The following is an 18,158-nucleotide window of genomic DNA, read 5'->3' as shown; positions in this document are numbered from 1 at the left end:
AACAGGTCAGACTTGAACTTTAGCTATATTGAAGAGTATAACCATGTTACAGCAAAGTGAAAAGGGGTGATTTGGCTTCCCTGATTTAATCATGTGGGTTGGCCATAGTGAATATTTTTAATTATTTTTCATATGCCTCTACATCCCACTTAAATTCAGCCATTGTCACTAGATTAGAATTGAGAACCAATGTAAGGTTTTCTTGAGTGAGAAGAGGAATTTTATTACTCACTAACCTCAAGCTAATAAACTATGATATGAAACACACACACACACACACACACACACACACACACACACACAAAGACGAAGTTTAAAATGGAGAATGTCTAGTGCAATTAGAATATAAAAAATATGCAGTTTAAAAAATTCCTTGGAATCCTTGAATTATTATGGTTGAACCTGATACCATGACTGTTTAGTTGATGTCTTGTATTCTCAGTTGTAGTGAAATTTATAAGACTGTTTGGGTTCCTAGTCTGCCAAATTGTTTTATCACTGGTGCTGACTTTTTTGCTGATGAGAAGAAAGCAGTGGTGTGAGAGTGTTCCCATCTTTGCTGTTTTCATTTTCTTTCTCTCTGCCTGATCTGTCAAACAGCTACTGAAATATGGTTCATTGTGTATTCCCAAGTTTAGCTTCATTGTCTTTCCAGACTGAATAGTTGCAGGCAACTCTTTCATGTTCAATATGTGCAACTTCTCATATAAGTGTAAATCTACAGAGGACACAGGAGTTACTAACTCAGTTGACTAGTTCCAGTGGTTTTAGGTCTTACGGTAATTTCACTTCGGACAATTTTGGTTATTCACAATGGTTTCCTGAACTTGTGTTCAGGTGATCACTGCTGCCATTTTGGATCCATGCTTTGTCCTTTCTAAAATTCCATTTTAGTCCGTGACAGTCTTGAGTATTAAAATCAGATGGTAGAAGTTGAAAGTGTTCATTCAAATTGTACCACTATTGTGACAGTCTGTAAAGTACCAGTTACTCTGATTATAATTTGCTTTTGTCAGTAAATGCTGAATAAGTTTATGAGAGCTTAAACATTCATTAAACTTGGATGGTCACAGCATGGGAGTTGAACTCAAGTGATGAGATGGGTTCTCACACTATGAAGAGGGTATGACAAGTTTATGACAGGATCAATGATGCAAGTCCTGAATTAATAATTCAGGGCAATATAGAGGCTGTGCTATGAAATCTTGAGGTGCAGTGTTTGGAAGTTGGACAGATTGGACAGGTAAGTAGAATGTAAGTATATGATGACTGTGAACTTTGGTTGAATACCTGAGCGTGTTGGACAAAGTGCAGTATTGTCCTACATGAAGTACAAATTAAAATTCTATATAATGCAGCATATTCTCAATATATAAACATGTACCTGAGAATGACCAAAATGAAAATTCCGCTTCAAAACTTGGGTCATTGGATTATATAACAATGAAGAACAAAAGTTGTGTTTTTTTTTGCCAAATAACAAAGGGCCATGACACTAATGTCAGAGTAAACAGAAGTTGAAATTCTCTTTGCCATCTTTTGGCTTTTTTTAAAAAAATGTGTAATTAACCTGTTACTGTGAGAAGAAGTAATAAACAGAAGTTATTCTTTTGTTAGTTTTTATGAAATGCACTTTTAAAAAAAATTGATTTGGTTTTTTTAACAGGAACTGGAATTAATTTTTATTTTCTATGATGCAGAAAATTACACATTTGTGTTGGTTAGTATTGTAGTCACTGTATCTCACCAGAATCTCAAATTATGAAGCACTTTGTAAATTATTTTGATAAATGGAACAATGTGAATGGAAGATCTTCTTGCTGTAAACTAGGAAATTAACTACAATATCCTTGGAATTAGCAGCCATCCCAGGAGTAGTGCAGAGGTACTCAGGTTTTCTTTGAAGTTTTGCATTGTATTTTGTGCGATTTTTCCATTATTTTAATTTTCTTTGTTGAACTTTGTCTTTTCTCTTGTTTTTCAGGAACTAGGGGTTACAACACATGCTAACTATAAGATCACCTTCATGTTGGATAGTGCAGCTATGATCACAGTGCACACACCTAAGAGAGGGGTGGTGGAGGTATGTGTGAAAATAGCTTTGAAGCTTTTATAAAAGCTTTTATAGCCTGGCGCATGTACTGATGAGCAATCAGACCAGTCAGTTACAAAACCAGATTGGTATTCCATTCAATTAAACATTTAATTTTGTAAAACCTTTTTGTGAATTATTTTTGTCAGTTGAGGTAATGGATGTTGGTGCTCAAGAATATGGATTCTTTGTTTCAGGCACTTCATCAGTATTATGCCCAGCTAGGTCAGGTATGAGGTGCCTACTTTAGTCTGCATTTAACCTCTATTCAGTGTTAATTGTGTATCAATGATATTTAATTAAATGCCGCAGTGGCCATTTAGTGGGAATTTACTGTACTTAATTGACGGGATTCTGGTAGTGCCCCTATCCATTGGGACAGTGTGAATATAAGGTTGTTGCACTAAGAGGTGCTTCTTTGTCATGTGCATCTCTTGTAAACAAATACTTTGTGTAAGTATGTAAGGATTGACTGTAGTACTTATTCTTCACTCAGCTTTCTGGAGTAAGCACATGTTATCCCAGTCAGTGCGTATGAACATATAAATAATCAGCAAAAGTATGAGATTCAACCCTTCAAGTATGTTCCCCCATTCGGTAAAATCATGGCTGATCTGATTTTAAATTCACCTTCTTGCCTACCCTGATAATATTTCAACTCCTTGCTTAACAAGAATTGATCTATCTCTACATTGAAAATCTTCAAGGAGTCTGTTTCCACTGCCTATTTATGGCAGAGTTCCAACAATTTATGACCCTCTGAGGGAATTTTTTTTGCTTAATTTCTTCTAAATGGGTGACACCTGATTTTTAAACAGTAATCCCTAAGAGGAGATATCCTCACCACATCTACCATGCCAAGACTCCTTAGGATTTTATATGAATAAATCATAGTGATTCTTAACCTTCTAAGTGGATACAAGCCTAGCTTATCCAACCTTCATATAATAACCCACCCATTAGCATTAGTCTATTAAATCTCTGAACAGCCTCCAATGCATTTAATTCCTTCCTTAAAGTGACAATACTTTGCACAGTACTCTACGTACGGTCTCACCAGTGCCCTGTAAAACTGAAGCAACACCATGTTACATTTGTATTCATTATGCTTATGATAGATGTTAACATTCTATTAGCTTTCCTAATTACTTGCTGTACCTGCACACTGACCTTTCGCAATTCATCCAAAAAGGTACCCAAATTCCTCTGCAAGCTCTCGCCATTAGATAATATTTTTTAATTCCTCCTCCTAAAATTGACAATTTCACATTTTCCCACATTATACTCCATCTTTGACCACTCAGTTAACCTATCAACATCTTTTTGCAGCCGCCTTGTGTCCACTTCACAACCTACTTCTTACCTTTGTGTTGTCAGCAAATTTGGCAACGGCACCTTACTTCTCTTCAACTAAGTCATTTATATAAATTGTCAGCATCTGAGGCACTGCGCTGATCGTGTGGCACACCACTTGCTACATCTTGCCAACTTGTAAAAGACCAGTATTCCTCTATTCTCCACCTTCCTTTAGACAGTTGCAAGATTTGTGAAGGTTGAGGTTTAGGGTGTAGGTTTGCTCGCTGAGCTGTAGGTTTGATATCCAGACGTTTCATTACCTGGCTGGGTAACATCATCAGTGGCGACCTCCAAGTGAAGCGAAGCTGTTGTCTCCTGCTTTCTATTTATATCTTTCTCCTGGATGGGGTTCCTGGGGTTTGTGGTGATGTCATTTCTTGTTCGTTTTCTGAGGGGTTGATAGATGGCATCTAGATCTATGTGTTTGTTTATGGCGTTGTGGTTGGAGTGTCAGGCCATTAGGAATTCTCTGGCATGTCTTTGCTTAGCCTGAACCAGGATAGATGTGTTGTCCCAGTCGAAATGGTGGTTTCTTTTCATCCATGTGTAGGGCTACGAGGGAGAGAGGATCGTGTCTTTTTGTGGCTAGCTGGTGTTCGTGTGTCCTGGTGGCTAACTTTCTTCCTGTTTGTCCTATGTAGTGTTTGTGGCAGTCCTTGCATGGAATTTTGTAGATGACATTGGTTTTGTCCATGGGTTGTCCTTTAGACAGTCTTCTTCCAGTGTGCTGCCCTTTTTATTTTCACAATAGCTTGTGATGTGACACCTTATCAAATACTATTTGGAAATCAAAGTGCAGTGTGTAATTGGTTTCTCATTCATAGAACCATATTGACTCTCTGATTGCTTTGAGTTTATCCAAGTGTCCTGTTATAACTTTAATAACAGCTTCTAACATTTTCCCTGAGATAGGAATTAAACTAACTGGCCTGCACTTTCCTACTTTCTATCTCCCTCACATTTTTGAATAAAATGTACATTTGCTACCTTCCAAAGTAATAGGACCATGGCCGTCTCAAGGGTTGTTTTTGGAAAATTAAAACCAATCATCTATTATCTTATAAGTTTTGTCTTTTAAGACCTAAGAGCCTAAAATAAACTCAGGGTAAGGATCTTTTGTACTGTTTTAGTAACTATTTTTAATGAAGTATAGTGGAGATAAGTAAACTATGAAGTCACTCTTTTCTCTCAACAAAATGCTTTAGCACCTACTCTACATCAGTTGTGATACTTATTTATACTTGGAGAACCAACTATCCTGCAGCTTCTCTGTGTGTCACGACTAATTGGTGCTGAACTGATGGCAGTTCTATGCTGTGGGATTGCACACAGTAGGAAAGACCTCCACATGGAACCAGACTCATTCCATTATTTGGCTTTTCTTAAACTGGGCCGATTTCCCAAATGAGTGTAGTAGATTTGGAAGCTACTTTCTACAGGTGTTAGGAATTCAAATACAGCAGCAGTATCAATTAAGATTGCTCTCTTCCTCTTTTTCCTTCCCAAGCACCTAAATTCAGATATGGTTCCAACATTTTTTAGGTGATGTGTCACAAAGATTCTTTTCACAGGTTAAACCGCTGGGTGTCATATGGGATAAATTTCCAGAGTTCTACACTAGAAAAAATACGATAATGTTTGATGACATTGGTCGAAACTTCCTGATGAACCCACAAAATGGGCTAAAGGTAAGGGCTATTCTCTTATGTTCCCATATAAGCTCGGGATTCATTGTACTATCTGTTAAGAATTTACGTTTCCTGTTGGCACCATTAATGTTACAGTTAATAGTAATTCTTATTATATTGGATTAATGTTAACCTAAATCGACTTGTATGTTAGTGTACAATGCCTTTTGAGCTGAAAACAATCAAAGCTTTTATTAAACTGTTTTAATTTATAATGGACAAATATTCAGTTATGATTAGATTCAGTTAGTTTAAAGATTACTCACTTTTCTATATTAATTTGTGGAACGTGGGCGTTGCTAGCTGGCCAGCATTGATGCCTCATCCCTGTTTGCCCTTGAGAAGGTGGTGGTGAGCTGCCTTTTTGAATCGCTGCATCCCATTTGCTGTGAGTTAACCCACAATGCCGGTAGAGAGGGAATTTCTGGAATTTGATTCAGCGACTATAAAGCAACGGCAGTATATTTCCAAGTGGGGGTGGTGAGTGGCTTGGAGGGGGACTTGCAGGTGGTGGTGTTCCTAAGTATCTGCTGCCCTTGTCCTTCTAGATGGAAGTGGTCGTGGGTTTGGAAGTGCTGTCTAAGGATCTTTGGTGAACCTTGGCATATTGGTTGTAGTTTGTGTGTGGCATCTTTGCTTCATCACTGGATAATTTTATATAGGACAGGAAATGTCATGTTGGTCTATTTAACCTATCTCAAATGGACTTTAAAAAGAGTTTTCTTGCTTCAGCACGGCATTCTTGCCACTTAACAAACCAGACTCGACCAGTAATTGTCACATTTGAGCAGCCTGAGTTTCTGTGTCATTCTCCCCCCACAGGTTGTGTTTGTGTCCTAGGTAAGCTCTTGTGTGGAAATGGCAGGTGCTTCCCCACAGAGAATGGATCAGCCACAGCTATTACTGCTCCCAGCCACTCATTTCACTGGCTTTCAATTTTATTTGCAGTGGTGCAGGTAGAAAAATATTAGTTTTGTCAGTGTCTGTACTGTAGCATTAAAACATTGTCAAAATTGCCCCAAAACCTGAAGTACTTTTTTAGGATGTGAAATAAAAATAAAGAACCGGAACTAGTCAATAGGTTTGACTGCCTCAGTGGAGAAAGAAACAGTTCAGATCCCAAATCGAACATGACTCTTCTTGGGAACTTCGAGCATTTCAAAGAAGAGTCATGTCGGGCTTGAAGTGTTAACCCTGCTTCTTTCTCCAGACCTATTGAGCTTTTCCGGCACTTTGTGTTTATTTCGGATCTCCTTCATTCACATTATTTTAATTCTCTTTAGAATGTGTTTACCTGTTGTGCTGGCAAAGAAATAAATGCCGAAAAGATTTCAATTGGGATAAAACAACGTTTTTTCAGAAAAGGAAGCATATATTTCAAAGAATGCCGACAGTGTGGAAGCAGGCCATTCGAGTCCACACCAACCTTCCGATGAGCATCCCAACTAGACTCACCCCACTACACAATCCCTATAACTCTACGTTTCCCATGGCTAATCCAATTTAGCATGACCAATCCACCTAACCTGCACATCGTTGGACTGTGGGAGAAAACTGGAGTACCCGGAAGAAACCCTTGCAGACACGGGGAGAATGTGCAAACTCCACACAGTCGCCCAAAGTTGGAGTCAAACCCAGGTCTTTGATGCTGTGAGGCAGCACTGCTAAGCACAGAGTCGGGTCTGCTCCCCAAGCCCTCCCCACATTCCTCTGTACGTTTACAAAAAAAATAGAAAAATTAATTCACCCTTTTAAATTTGCTTTTATTTTTAGAACAAAACACATCAATGTCCTCATCCTGCCAAATACAATCCCTCTGTGTCCCTATTTGCACTATTCTGAACCCCTACATTTAAAACATTATGCAGATCCCCATGATGACACCAAGATAGTTTTGATTTGTAATGCTGAAAGTTTGTTCTGTACTAGCCATAAGGAAGTATGAAGCAGATTGAACTTTCTATTGATCAAATAACTGTTCTTGAAGAGTAACTCTCCGAATGCTAAACACTTTGAGAAAAGATTGGTCCATTTTTGGTGCTAGACTGCTTTGGTTTAATATTGGTTTACTGCAGGTGGTATGTGCAGCATCTTGCGGTGTTTGCAGTTTTCTGATATCTTGTCAAAGAATTTGTTCTTGGTGTATGAACCTGGACAACAATTGATTACAAAGAGTGGTAACGCTGAGTATCATCCACCTGTTATCCAAATTCCACTCATCTGTGTGTATAATGTAGGAGAGATTTTATTATAATTAATAGTACCCTTTTGTTCAAGGGACTTGTAACATTCCAATTGCTCTTCCAATTGTGATCAACTATGAATTGAACCTGTGTCCTTTATTCTGGTTGGCACTTGATCTTCTGGTAGACAGTGCCCATTAGCCATGAACTTTGAGAGGGCAATAAATATGTGGGATTTATTCCATGACATGGGCTCTGAATGTAAAGACGTGAATGAAACATGTGTCGTATTCCTCTGTTACCAGATCAGACCCTTCATGAAGGCTCATCTCAACCGAGATAAAGACCGGGAGCTGCTGAAACTGTCTCAGTACCTGAAGGAGATTGGCAAGCTAGATGACTTCACAGACCTCAATCATAAGCACTGGGAAAGGTAAGGTGTCTCTGCTCCCTCTGACGTTGCATGCTGTAAACCAGCAACGGTCATATTTCATTTGTCAGCAAAAAATATCAAAGGTGCAGATGTTTTCCTGGCTTGAAGACTTGTACTCAAAGCATAGACCTCCAACTTTACCAGATGGTTCTGTGGAAAGATGGTTATTATTTATTTCATTGTTAATTCTGCCTTCAGACCACCTACTGAACTTCTGCCTTCAAGCCTGCCATGTGGGTTCATACGTCTCATCTTTCAAAAACATTCTCAAAACCTCTATCTTCAAAAGTGCTTTCAGACACCGTTCTTGAGATTTCTGTTACTGTTCCTCTGTGCAGAGTCTCTCAGTGTAACTGGTGCTGTATATTTGCTCAGTAAGTGGTTCAGATTTGGAATTCATTACCTGAAAGCTTGATCTCTATCTGAAGGTGAAATATAGGGCCATTGAGAGATCAGAGTACAGGATGATGGCCACCTCCTGTGTAGTATGGTTTGACTATATAATGTGGTGCTCTTTTCACCTCTGTGACCTAAGTACAAATCTGACTGAGAATAATGGGGTCAGCATCTTGTGTGGCTGATAGATTTAAACATTAGAGCCATCTGCAACGCAGTCCTAATGTGCACAGGAGCATGATGTGGTCCAAAATAGATTATTAATTTCCACTTATTAGAAATCTCAAGGGGAGACTGAGAATGTGTGTTATTACATGGTACTGCATATAGTGGAATGAGATTTGGCAGGAACATACCTTTTATAAATAGGGCTGAGGCACAGAGGTGGTAGAGCAGAGGGAATTGCCCTCAGTGTCCATTTGTACTTGACACTGGCATTGGGTTTTTCAAATCATTCCTCAGGATTGATATCCCTTTGAAATGATTTTGAATGCATTGGATTTGATATATACTTCATCTGCTACCATTGCATATCATAAGGGAAGAGACAGTGCATTAAATAAAATTAAAGTCTGGTTGAAGATTTGTAGCTCGGGTGTCCGTTGTTGTGGTTCTGTTCGCCGAGCTGGAAGTTTTTGCTGCAAACGTTTCGTTCCCTGGCTAGGGAACATCATCAGTGCTATTGGAGCCTCCTGTGAAGCGCTGCTTTGATGTTTCTTCCGGTATTTATAGTGGTTTGTTCTTGCCGCTTCCGGGTGTCAGTTTCAGCTGTAGTAGTTTGTATGTGGGGTCCAGGTCGATGTGTCTGTGACCCAGACTACTGCGACCCTTAGGACTCATAACAGCACACAAGCCAACTTCCGCACTCAGACAACAACTCACTAGAACAAAGGACCCAATAGCCAGCACGAGCCAAACTAACGTAGTTTACAAAATACCATGCAAGGACTGCACAAAACACTATATAGGACAAACAGGAAGACAGCTAACAATCCGCATCCATGAACATCAGCTAGCCACAAAACGACACAACCAGCTATCCCTAGTAGCCATACACTCAGACAACCAGGAACATGAATTTGACTGGGAAAACGCTACCATCATAGGACAAGCCAGACAGAGAACAGCCAGGGAATTCCTAGAGGCATGGCATTCATCCACAAACTCCATTAACAGACACATAGACCTGGACCCCATATACAAACCACTACAGCTGAAACTGACACCCGGAAACGGCAAGAACATCCATCAACAGATACATCGACCTGGACCCCACATACAAACTACTACAGCTGAAACTGACACCCGGAAGCGGCAAGAACAAACCACTATAAATACTGGAGGAAACATCAAAGCAGCGCTTCACAGGAGGCTCCAATAGCACCGATGATGTTCCCTAGCCAGGGAACGAAACGTTTGCAGCAAAAACTTCCAGCTCGGTGAACAGAACCACAACAGCATTAATTTTATATTGAAATTCAGAAATATTACTGCAACTTATACAATTATTAACATTACAAGTGAGGCTTATTCTACTTGGTTCTAAATTATTGATCAATTGGTATAGTGCAGCAACTTGCTACTGTGGTAAACTCAGCCTTACAAATATGTAAATCATTGTTATTTTCCTGCTCCAGGAAATGAGACTTCATTTGTGCTGAGTGACTGTTGCATTTTCAATTGTAAGACTTCAGCTAAAAGTAAAACCAGTTTTAATTGTGTTTCCCAGCTTATGTGGTATAGGCGTTAGGAAATCACCTCCACTTCCTGTCCTGATTGAGCACAGATTGTGAGGGTTATGATGTCTGCAGTATGTATCTCTACATGCTAACTGTAGACACATTACCCCTCTCCACCTCCAAGTACTGCATGTATGTATGATGTACATTGGAATATATCCTGAAGCTGCGCTTTTATAGTCATGGTATTCTAGATTAGTTCTGCAGATTGCTAATTTAAAAAAAAAGTTGTTCATGGATTTTAGTGTCTCGAGCTTGGTCAGCATTTATTACCCGTCCTTAATTACGATAGAGAAGGTGATGGTATGAAGCTGTTGTCTATTGGTGTCGAAGCACAGTGTTAGGAAGGGACTTCCAGAATCAAGAAGAAGGGGCTTCCAAAATGAAACATTGGCAACATAGTCCCAAGTCAGGATAATGTATAGCTTGAAGAGAAATATATTGTGTGTGTTCCCGTGTTTCCCTCAATTTTCTAGGTGTTAGAGGTTACAGTTTGGAAGTTCATTTGGGAAGAGCCTTGGTGAGCTGCTGCTAATCCTGTAGATGATGCATACTGCTGCCACTGTTTGTCAGTGGTGAAGGGAGAGAGTGTTGAATGTGGTGTACTTTGTACCAATCAAGTGTGCTGCTTTGTTCTGAATGATGAGCTTCTTGCATGTTGTTGGAACTGCACTCGTTCAGGCAACTGTACACAATGGAACCAAAGACATAGGATGAGATTCTGAAGGGAGAATATAAAGAGTTAGGTAGGAATTTAAAAAGGAGATCCTTAAGAGTAGTAATATCTAGATTACTCATGGTGCTGCGAGCTAGTGAGGGTAGGAATCAGAGGATAGAGCAGATGGATGCATGGCTGAGGAGGTGGTGCAGGGAGGACTGATTCATATTTTTGTATTATTGAAATCTCTTCTGGGGTAGAGGTGACCTGGACAAGAAGGATGGATTGCATCTGAATTGGAAGGGGACTAATATACTGGCAGGGAGGTAGTGAGAAAAGAGTTCAATCAGAGACTGGTACAGATGATGAAAGAAGTGAGTCAGGGCCAGCAGGGACAAAGCATAGAACAAGGTGGGCTAATAAATTAAACTGCATTTACTTCAATGCAAGGGGTCTTACAGGGAAGGCAGATGAATTCGGGGCATGGTTAGGAATATGGGACTGGGATATCGCAACAATAACAGAAACATGGCTCAGCGATAGACAGGATGGGCACCTTAATGTTCCAGGATACAAATGCTGCAGGAAGGTCAGAAAGGGAGGCAAGAGGAGAGGGGGAGTGGCATTTTTGATAAGGGACAGTATTACAGCTGTACCTGGGCAAGATTTTCCCAGAAATACATCCAGGGAAGTTATTTGGGTTGAACTGAGAAATAAGAAAGGGATGATCACCTTATTGGGATTATTAAAGGCCCCCTCATAGCAGAAAATTGAGCAACAAATTTGTTAGGAGATCTCTGTTATCTGTCAGAGTAATAGAGTGGTTATGGTAGGGGATTTTAACTTTCCAAACATAGACTGGGACTGCCGTAGTGTTGAGGGTTTAGATGGAGAGGAATTTATTAAGTGCGTACAAGACAATTTTCTGATTCAGTATGTGGATGTACCTACTAGAAAAGGTGCAAAACTTAACCTACTCTTGAGAAATAAGGCAGGGCACTTTTGGGGAGCATTTTGGAGCCAGCGACCATAATTCTGGTAATTTTAGAATAGTGATGAAAAAGGATAGACCAGATCTAAAAGTTGAAGTTCTAAATTTGAGGAAGGCTAATTTTGATGGTATTAGGCAAGAATTTTCAAAAGCTGATTGGGGGGGCAGATGTTTGCAGGTAAAGGGATGGCTAGAAAATGGGAAGCCTTCAGAAACGAGATAATGAGAGTCCAGAGAGAGAGGATATTCCTGTTAGTATGAAAGGAAAGGTTGGTAGGTGTAGGGAATGCTGGATGACTAAAGAAACTGAGGGTTTGCTTCAGAAAAAGAAGGAAGCATATGTCAGGTATGAACAGGATAGATCGAATGAATCCTTAGGAGAATATAAAGGCAGTTAGGGGTATACTTAAGAGGGAAATCAGGAGGGCTAAAAAGGGGACATGAGATAGCTTTGGCAAGTAGAGTTAAGGAGAATCCAAAGGGATTTTATAAATACATTAAGGACAAAGGGTAACTCGGGAGAGAATAGGGTCTCTCAAAGATCAGCAAGGTGGCCTTTGTATGGAGCAGCCGGAGATGAGGAGATACTAAACGATTATTTTGCATCAGTGTTTATTGTAGAAAAGGACATGGAAGATACACGATGTAGGGAAATAGATGATGACATCTTGAAAAATGTCCATATTACAGAGGAGGGAGTGCTGGATGTCTTGAAACATGCAAAGGTGGATAAATCCCCAGGATCTGATCAGGTGTATCCTCGAACTCTGTGGGAAGCTAAGGATATGATTGCTGGGCCCCTTGCTGAGATATTTCTATCATGAATAGTCACAGGTGAGGTGTCAGAAGACTGGAGGTTGGCTAATGTGGTGGTAAGGACAAGCCAGGGAACTATAGACCAGTGACCCTGACATCGGTGGTGGGCAAGTTGTTAGTGGGAAGTCCTGAGGGACAGGATGTACACTTATTTGGAAAGGCAAGAACTGATTAGGGATAGTTAATTTGACTTTGTGAGTGGCAAATCATGTCTCACAAAGTTGTTTTGAGTTTTTTGAAGAAGTAACAAAGAGGATTGATGAGGGCAGAACGGTGACTGTGATCTATATGGACATTCGACAAAGTTGCCCCTGGGAGACCCGTTAGCAAGGTTAGATCTCTCAGAATACAGGGAGAACTAGCCATTTGGATACAGAACTGGCTCAAAGGTAGAAGACAGAGGGTGGTAGTGGAGGGTTGTTTTTCAGACTGGAGGCCTATGACCGGTGGAGTGCCACAAGGATCTGTGCTGGGTCCACTATTTTTTGTCATTTCGGCTGTGAGCATAAGAGGTATAGTTAGTAAGTTGACAAGATGACACCAAAAGTGAAGGTGTAGTGGACAATGAAGAAGGTTACTTCTGATTACAATAGGATCTTGATCAGATGGGCCAATGGGCTGAGAAATGGCAGATGGAGTTTAATTTAGATAAAGTCAGTTGCTGCATTTTGGGAAAGCAAATCTTTGCAGGACTTAAAAACTTAAGGGTAAGGTCCTAGGGAATGTTGCTGAACAAAAAGACTTTGGAGTGCAGGTTCATAGCTCCCTGAAAATAGAATCACAGGTAGATAGGATGCTGAAGAAGACGTTTGGTATGCTTTCCTTTGGTCAGAATATTGTGTACAGCAGTTGGGAGGTCATGTTGCAGCCATTTTTGGAATATCGTGTGCAATTCTGGTCTCCTTCCTGTTAGAAGGATATTGTGAAATTTGAAAGGGTTCAGAAAGGTTTACAAGGATGTTGCCAGGGTCGAAGGGTTTGAGCTACAGGGAGAGGCTGAACAGGCTGGGGCTGTTCGCCCTAGAGTGTCAGAGGCTGAGGGGTGACCTTATAGAGGTTTATAAAATCATGAAGGGCATGGTTAGGATAAATAGACATAGTCTCTTCCCTGGGATGGGGGAGTTCAGAGCTAGAGGGCATAGGTTTAGGGTGAGAGGGGAAAGATATAAAAGAGATCCAAGGGGCAACATTCTTACTCAGAGGGTGGTACATGTATGGAATGAGCTGCCAGAGGAAGTGGTGGAGGCTGGTACATTGCAACATTTAAAAGGCATTTGGATGGTTATGTGAATAGGAAGGGTTTGGAGGGATATGGGCCGGGTGCTGGCAGGTGGGACTAGATTGGGTTGGGATATCTGGTTGGCATGGAAGAATTGGACCGAAGGATCTGTTTCCATGCTGTACATCTCTGACTCTATAAGTGGAGAATATTCTATCACACTCCTGTCTTTGCATCTTGTGGTTGGTGGACAGACTTTGGGGAGACAGGAGGTCAGTAACTCTCCACAGGATTCCTAGCCTCTGACCTGCACTTCTAACTTGCAGCATATTGATGCTATCAGTGTTGCTCTCTAGTCAACTGTGCGATTATACTTTTTGATTGCTGATTCTTTCTCTTCCGTCTGCAGATATCTCTCTAAGAAGCAAGGGCAGTGAGAGCCCCAGGTGGATCTTTCTGCCCTAGATTGTGCACTCTTCAGAAGTAGGTGAGAAACTTTAACTGTGATTGAACTCGGAACAAGTGCTGAGCACTGCAACAGTCGAAAACAAAAACGAGGAAAAAAACACAACGCCAAAGGGACTTATCAACTGACGTGCTACCTGCAACTTACTTTCTACTTCAGATATCCCCACTGCTGGTCCTGCACTCAGGGCTAGTGAATTGAACAAAGAACAATGTGTTTCAGCAAAATACTGGCGCACTGTTTGCATTCATAGGAAAATGTTCCTGCTGCATCGCCATATACCCCTGTCTAAGTGTAGTTTTCTTGCTCTATCATATGGTTGGTTGAAACCAGAAGTAAGTTAATTGTAGGTTATTTGATGCAAGAGTAAGTTGTTCTTATTTTTGACAAACGGACTCTCCTTGTATGCTGAGTTTGGATTATATATGTGATAAAGCATTTGAATTCCTACATGAACAATTTCTGTTTGACCCAAGTTTTAACAGAGGGGAATGTTTTAAGCTTGCCTGTCGGTGGATTGAACTCCAATGTATAAGCAGTAACAAATGTACTTTGGCCCTTGCCCCACTTCAGAGACCCTATGTCCAAATCTACTTTCAGCTAGTGCTAAGCTGTATGGACATATGCTTGGTATTTCAGTGCAGTGACTGTCCCAATGACCCTTGCTTTACTGGCTGGACATGTGTTACCGACCATAGTGCCATTTCATGGTCTACACCCTGGAGAATTTATCTCCTCATGTTTCATTCCTGCTGCTCATTGATTCCTGCACCATTGCACCTCAAACTGTTACTTTGATAGCATCGCTTCCTTCAGATGCTGCTGATGTTATTCCAAGCAAACTGCTGACCAGGAGAGTGTTGCATTTTCTGAATTTTTTTGCTGTATGTGTTTGAGATCCATCAGTGAGAAATCAGCCTGGCTTTTGGTTTCTACCAAGCCACCTTACATGGTGGGGCACCAGTGATGATTACTCTGCACAGCAAAAGGGCAGCCATGGGCCCTGGTGAAAATGCCTGTTTACATAGTGCAAGGATGGCAAAAGTTTTGCTCTACAGGGAGGTGCAACTTTATATTCTATTCCTAAGTGGTTTCTTGCAGCTAAAGGTAAAACAAAACCAAAAGCATGCAATAGTGAGCATGCTAGCTGTTGCAAAGTTTTCCATCATTTTTTTACTGCAATCAGTAGCAAGAATATGGCAAGACAATGACTTTGTCCAATGGTATTGAAGGGAGTGCGAGGCAAGAAAACCATCTTATTTCCAGACATTCCAACATATGCAGCAGCTATTGGAAGCACCCAATAAGATTAAAATCGAGATCTGGGCTCTGAAGTCTTAGTTCCATGTTACCATTCTCCCGTCACTCTGCTGAGTAAAAGAGCCCGGCCGAAGCAGCACCCGCAACTGAATGCAGTAGTGCTTTATGCCCAAGCTTTTTCTTACACCACCTTTACTTATGCAACAAAGAACTGGTGAATAACAAAAGGTGTGCTGGAGATCAGCAGGGGTTCCCCTGTTGGAGTTGAATGAAGGTCAAACTATTCTGTTTACAGTTCAGCCTGGCTGAAAAGGGCCAGAAATGTCCTGGAATTCTTATGTTGGTTTCTTCCTGTTGTGAATTTTCATTCATTACTGCGATGTGTTTATTTTCATTCTTTTAAATAATGAAAACAGACATTCCAGGTTGAATTCTGTATTTAAAAAAAAAGTGATTCTCAGTGGAGCAATATCAAAGGTGTAAATATTAAATAAAATACCTGGTGACGTTCTTTGGCCCAAAGTGATTCTTTAACTGCTTTATTATTTGAAGCTGAGGGACAATTTCTATCTATGGAGAAAGTGAGGACTGCAGATGCTGGAGATCGGAGATGAGAGTGTGTTGCTGGCAAAGGACAGCAGGTCAGGCAGCATCCGAGCAGCAGGCGACTCGATGGGCTTCAATCTTGATGAAGGGTTCTTGCCCGAAATGCCGATTCTCCTGCTCCTTGGATGCTGCCTGACCTGCTGTGCTTTCCCAACACGACACTCTCGACAATTTCTATCTATTCAGAGTGTAGAACGGGGTTTTCACCAAAATGGATATAGTTGAGTAATGTGTGCAGAAAATAATCTTAAACTCCAGCAACAGCTCACTCAACCTGAAAGCTGATGGCTGGAACTCCAGGCTCAGTAATACTGTGATCGTATGTACTGTGGGCTTTAGGCATGTTTCACCACCATACACAGTGTAAAAGGAAAGGAGTGGGTCATGTGTATGAAAAATCTCCTGTTTATGCTCTGTGTGGCTGAGAATATGGAGGAGTAAATCTACTAAAATTCTTACCTGATTATCCAGTACGTCAAAATGACTCATTTAGAATGGTTATGTGGGTATGTGTCTGTCTGTGTATCCTCAGGCAACCTGCACTGCTTTATTTGAAATTAAAATGTTGTCATCCAGTTCATTGAGGCCTTAACCATTTGACTTTCTTATTTAATTTGCAAGAACATGACTGTGTAGAAGTTATGGACTGGTTTCATGGTCCAGAGAACTTGAGTTCAAACCTCACTGTGATTGGTTGAGAAATTTGAATTAAGTCTAGGAAAGCCAGTAAATGAAGAATTGCGTTAGTGAAGGTGAGCATGACCTTTTGGATCATTGTGAAAACTGGGGGGACTGAAACTTATTCTGTCTAACCTAAGCAAAGTGGAATCCTTAATTCCCTTCCCGTGCCACCTCAAAAATAGTTGTATTTTGTTCAGTTGTGGGGTGTCAAACCACAAGAAGAGATTCAAGATGATCACCACCACCACCACCATCATCATCATCATCATCATCAACACAATAACGGTTAATCTTGTCAGTAATGTACCACTTTGAGAATTTAATGTAGGATTTCTGCCAGAGTGTAATGTATTTGGATGCTGTGGGTGGGTGGGGCGGGGAGTGTGACACAGATTGTATGTATATGTACATGTTTGTTTTTCTAACATGTATAGGCTTCACAATCTGAAGACTTGTTTTGATAGTTCTTTAAATGCTTAACATACACTTAAGCAAGCAGTTTTTTCTCACAAAGCATGTTGCAGTCTGAACCTTGGAAGGCTACAGTACTGTTGAACGTTTAGACCTTCCAGGACTGAGATTGAAAGATTATTTGGTGAGTGTATCAAGTGATATGATGCCAAGGCAGGTTGAGGTACAGATTAGCTATAGTGATGAAGGGCTTTGGCCTGACATGTCGACTTTCCTGCTCCTCAGATGTTGCCTGACCTGCAGCAACACACTCTCAATGCTGATCTCCAGCATCTGCAGACCTCAGTCTCTCCTACAAATTAGCTATAGCCTACTGAATGTTGGAAATCACAGTGAGTCAGGTAGCATCCATGGAGAGAGAGCAAGCTAATGTTTCGAGTCTAGATGACTCTATGTCAGAGTCTGAGAAAGGGTCACCAAACCTGAAACGTAAACTCAAATTTCTCTTCAAAGATGCTGCCAGACTGGCTGAGCTTTTCCATTAACTTCTGTCTTTGTTTCTGATTAGATTAGATTCCCTACAGTGTGGAAACAGGTCCTTCGGCCCAACTAGCCCATCCCGACCCTCTGAAGAGTGACCCTCCAAAGAGTAACTCACCCTGACCCATTTCCTTCCGACTAATGCACCTAACGCAATGGGCAATTTAGCATGGCCAACTCACCTGACCCGCACATCTTTGGACTGTGGGAGGAAACCCACACAGACACTGGAAGAACATGCAAATTTCACACAGACAGTCACCCAAAGCTGGAATTGAACCTGAGACCCTGGTGCTATGAGGCAGCAGTGCTAACCTCTGAGCCACCGCATCCACGGTACTTTTGCTTTTTAGGAAGCTGATTTTGACTGGGGCTCTGTTAAGTGAATTGAAGCGCTGACAACCAGACAGCAATGGAAAAAGAGGGAGAGAATCAGTGCCTTTTAGATTGATACATTTTCAGCAAAACTGGGAGACGTCAGAGATGAACAAGTTTGGAACAAAGGAAGAGGAGGGGATAGGAAGAACACCTGCTCCTCAGATGCTGCCTGACCTGCTGCGCTTTCCCAGCAACACACTCTCTACTCTGATCTCCAGCATCTGCAATCCTCAATTGCTCCCAGA

General features: G+C 40.9%; 1 protein-coding gene across 4 annotated transcripts in view; it reads left to right on the top strand.

Annotated features, from left to right (window-relative positions):
* Nucleotides 1–15,968, top strand: part of ublcp1 (ubiquitin-like domain containing CTD phosphatase 1) — a 45,085-nt gene extending 29,117 nt beyond the window's left edge. For all 4 annotated transcript variants that reach the window (XM_060836708.1, XM_060836707.1, XM_060836710.1 and 1 more), the window contains exons 8-11: nt 1,985–2,083; nt 5,020–5,136; nt 7,625–7,752; nt 13,981–15,968. In XM_060836708.1, coding sequence (XP_060692691.1) covers nt 1,985–2,083; nt 5,020–5,136; nt 7,625–7,752; nt 13,981–14,008 — 372 coding nt within the window. In that variant the 3' untranslated portion in view covers nt 14,009–15,968. The remainder of the gene's footprint in view (nt 1–1,984; nt 2,084–5,019; nt 5,137–7,624; nt 7,753–13,980) is intronic.
* The last annotated feature ends 2,190 nt before the right edge of the window (nt 15,969–18,158 follow it).

Source organism: Hemiscyllium ocellatum, chromosome 16 (assembly GCF_020745735.1).
Source record: "Hemiscyllium ocellatum isolate sHemOce1 chromosome 16, sHemOce1.pat.X.cur, whole genome shotgun sequence".
Lineage (NCBI taxonomy): Eukaryota > Metazoa > Chordata > Chondrichthyes > Orectolobiformes > Hemiscylliidae > Hemiscyllium > Hemiscyllium ocellatum.
Note: the sequence above shows the minus strand (reverse complement) of the source record. Positions and strands in the feature narration are given on the sequence as shown.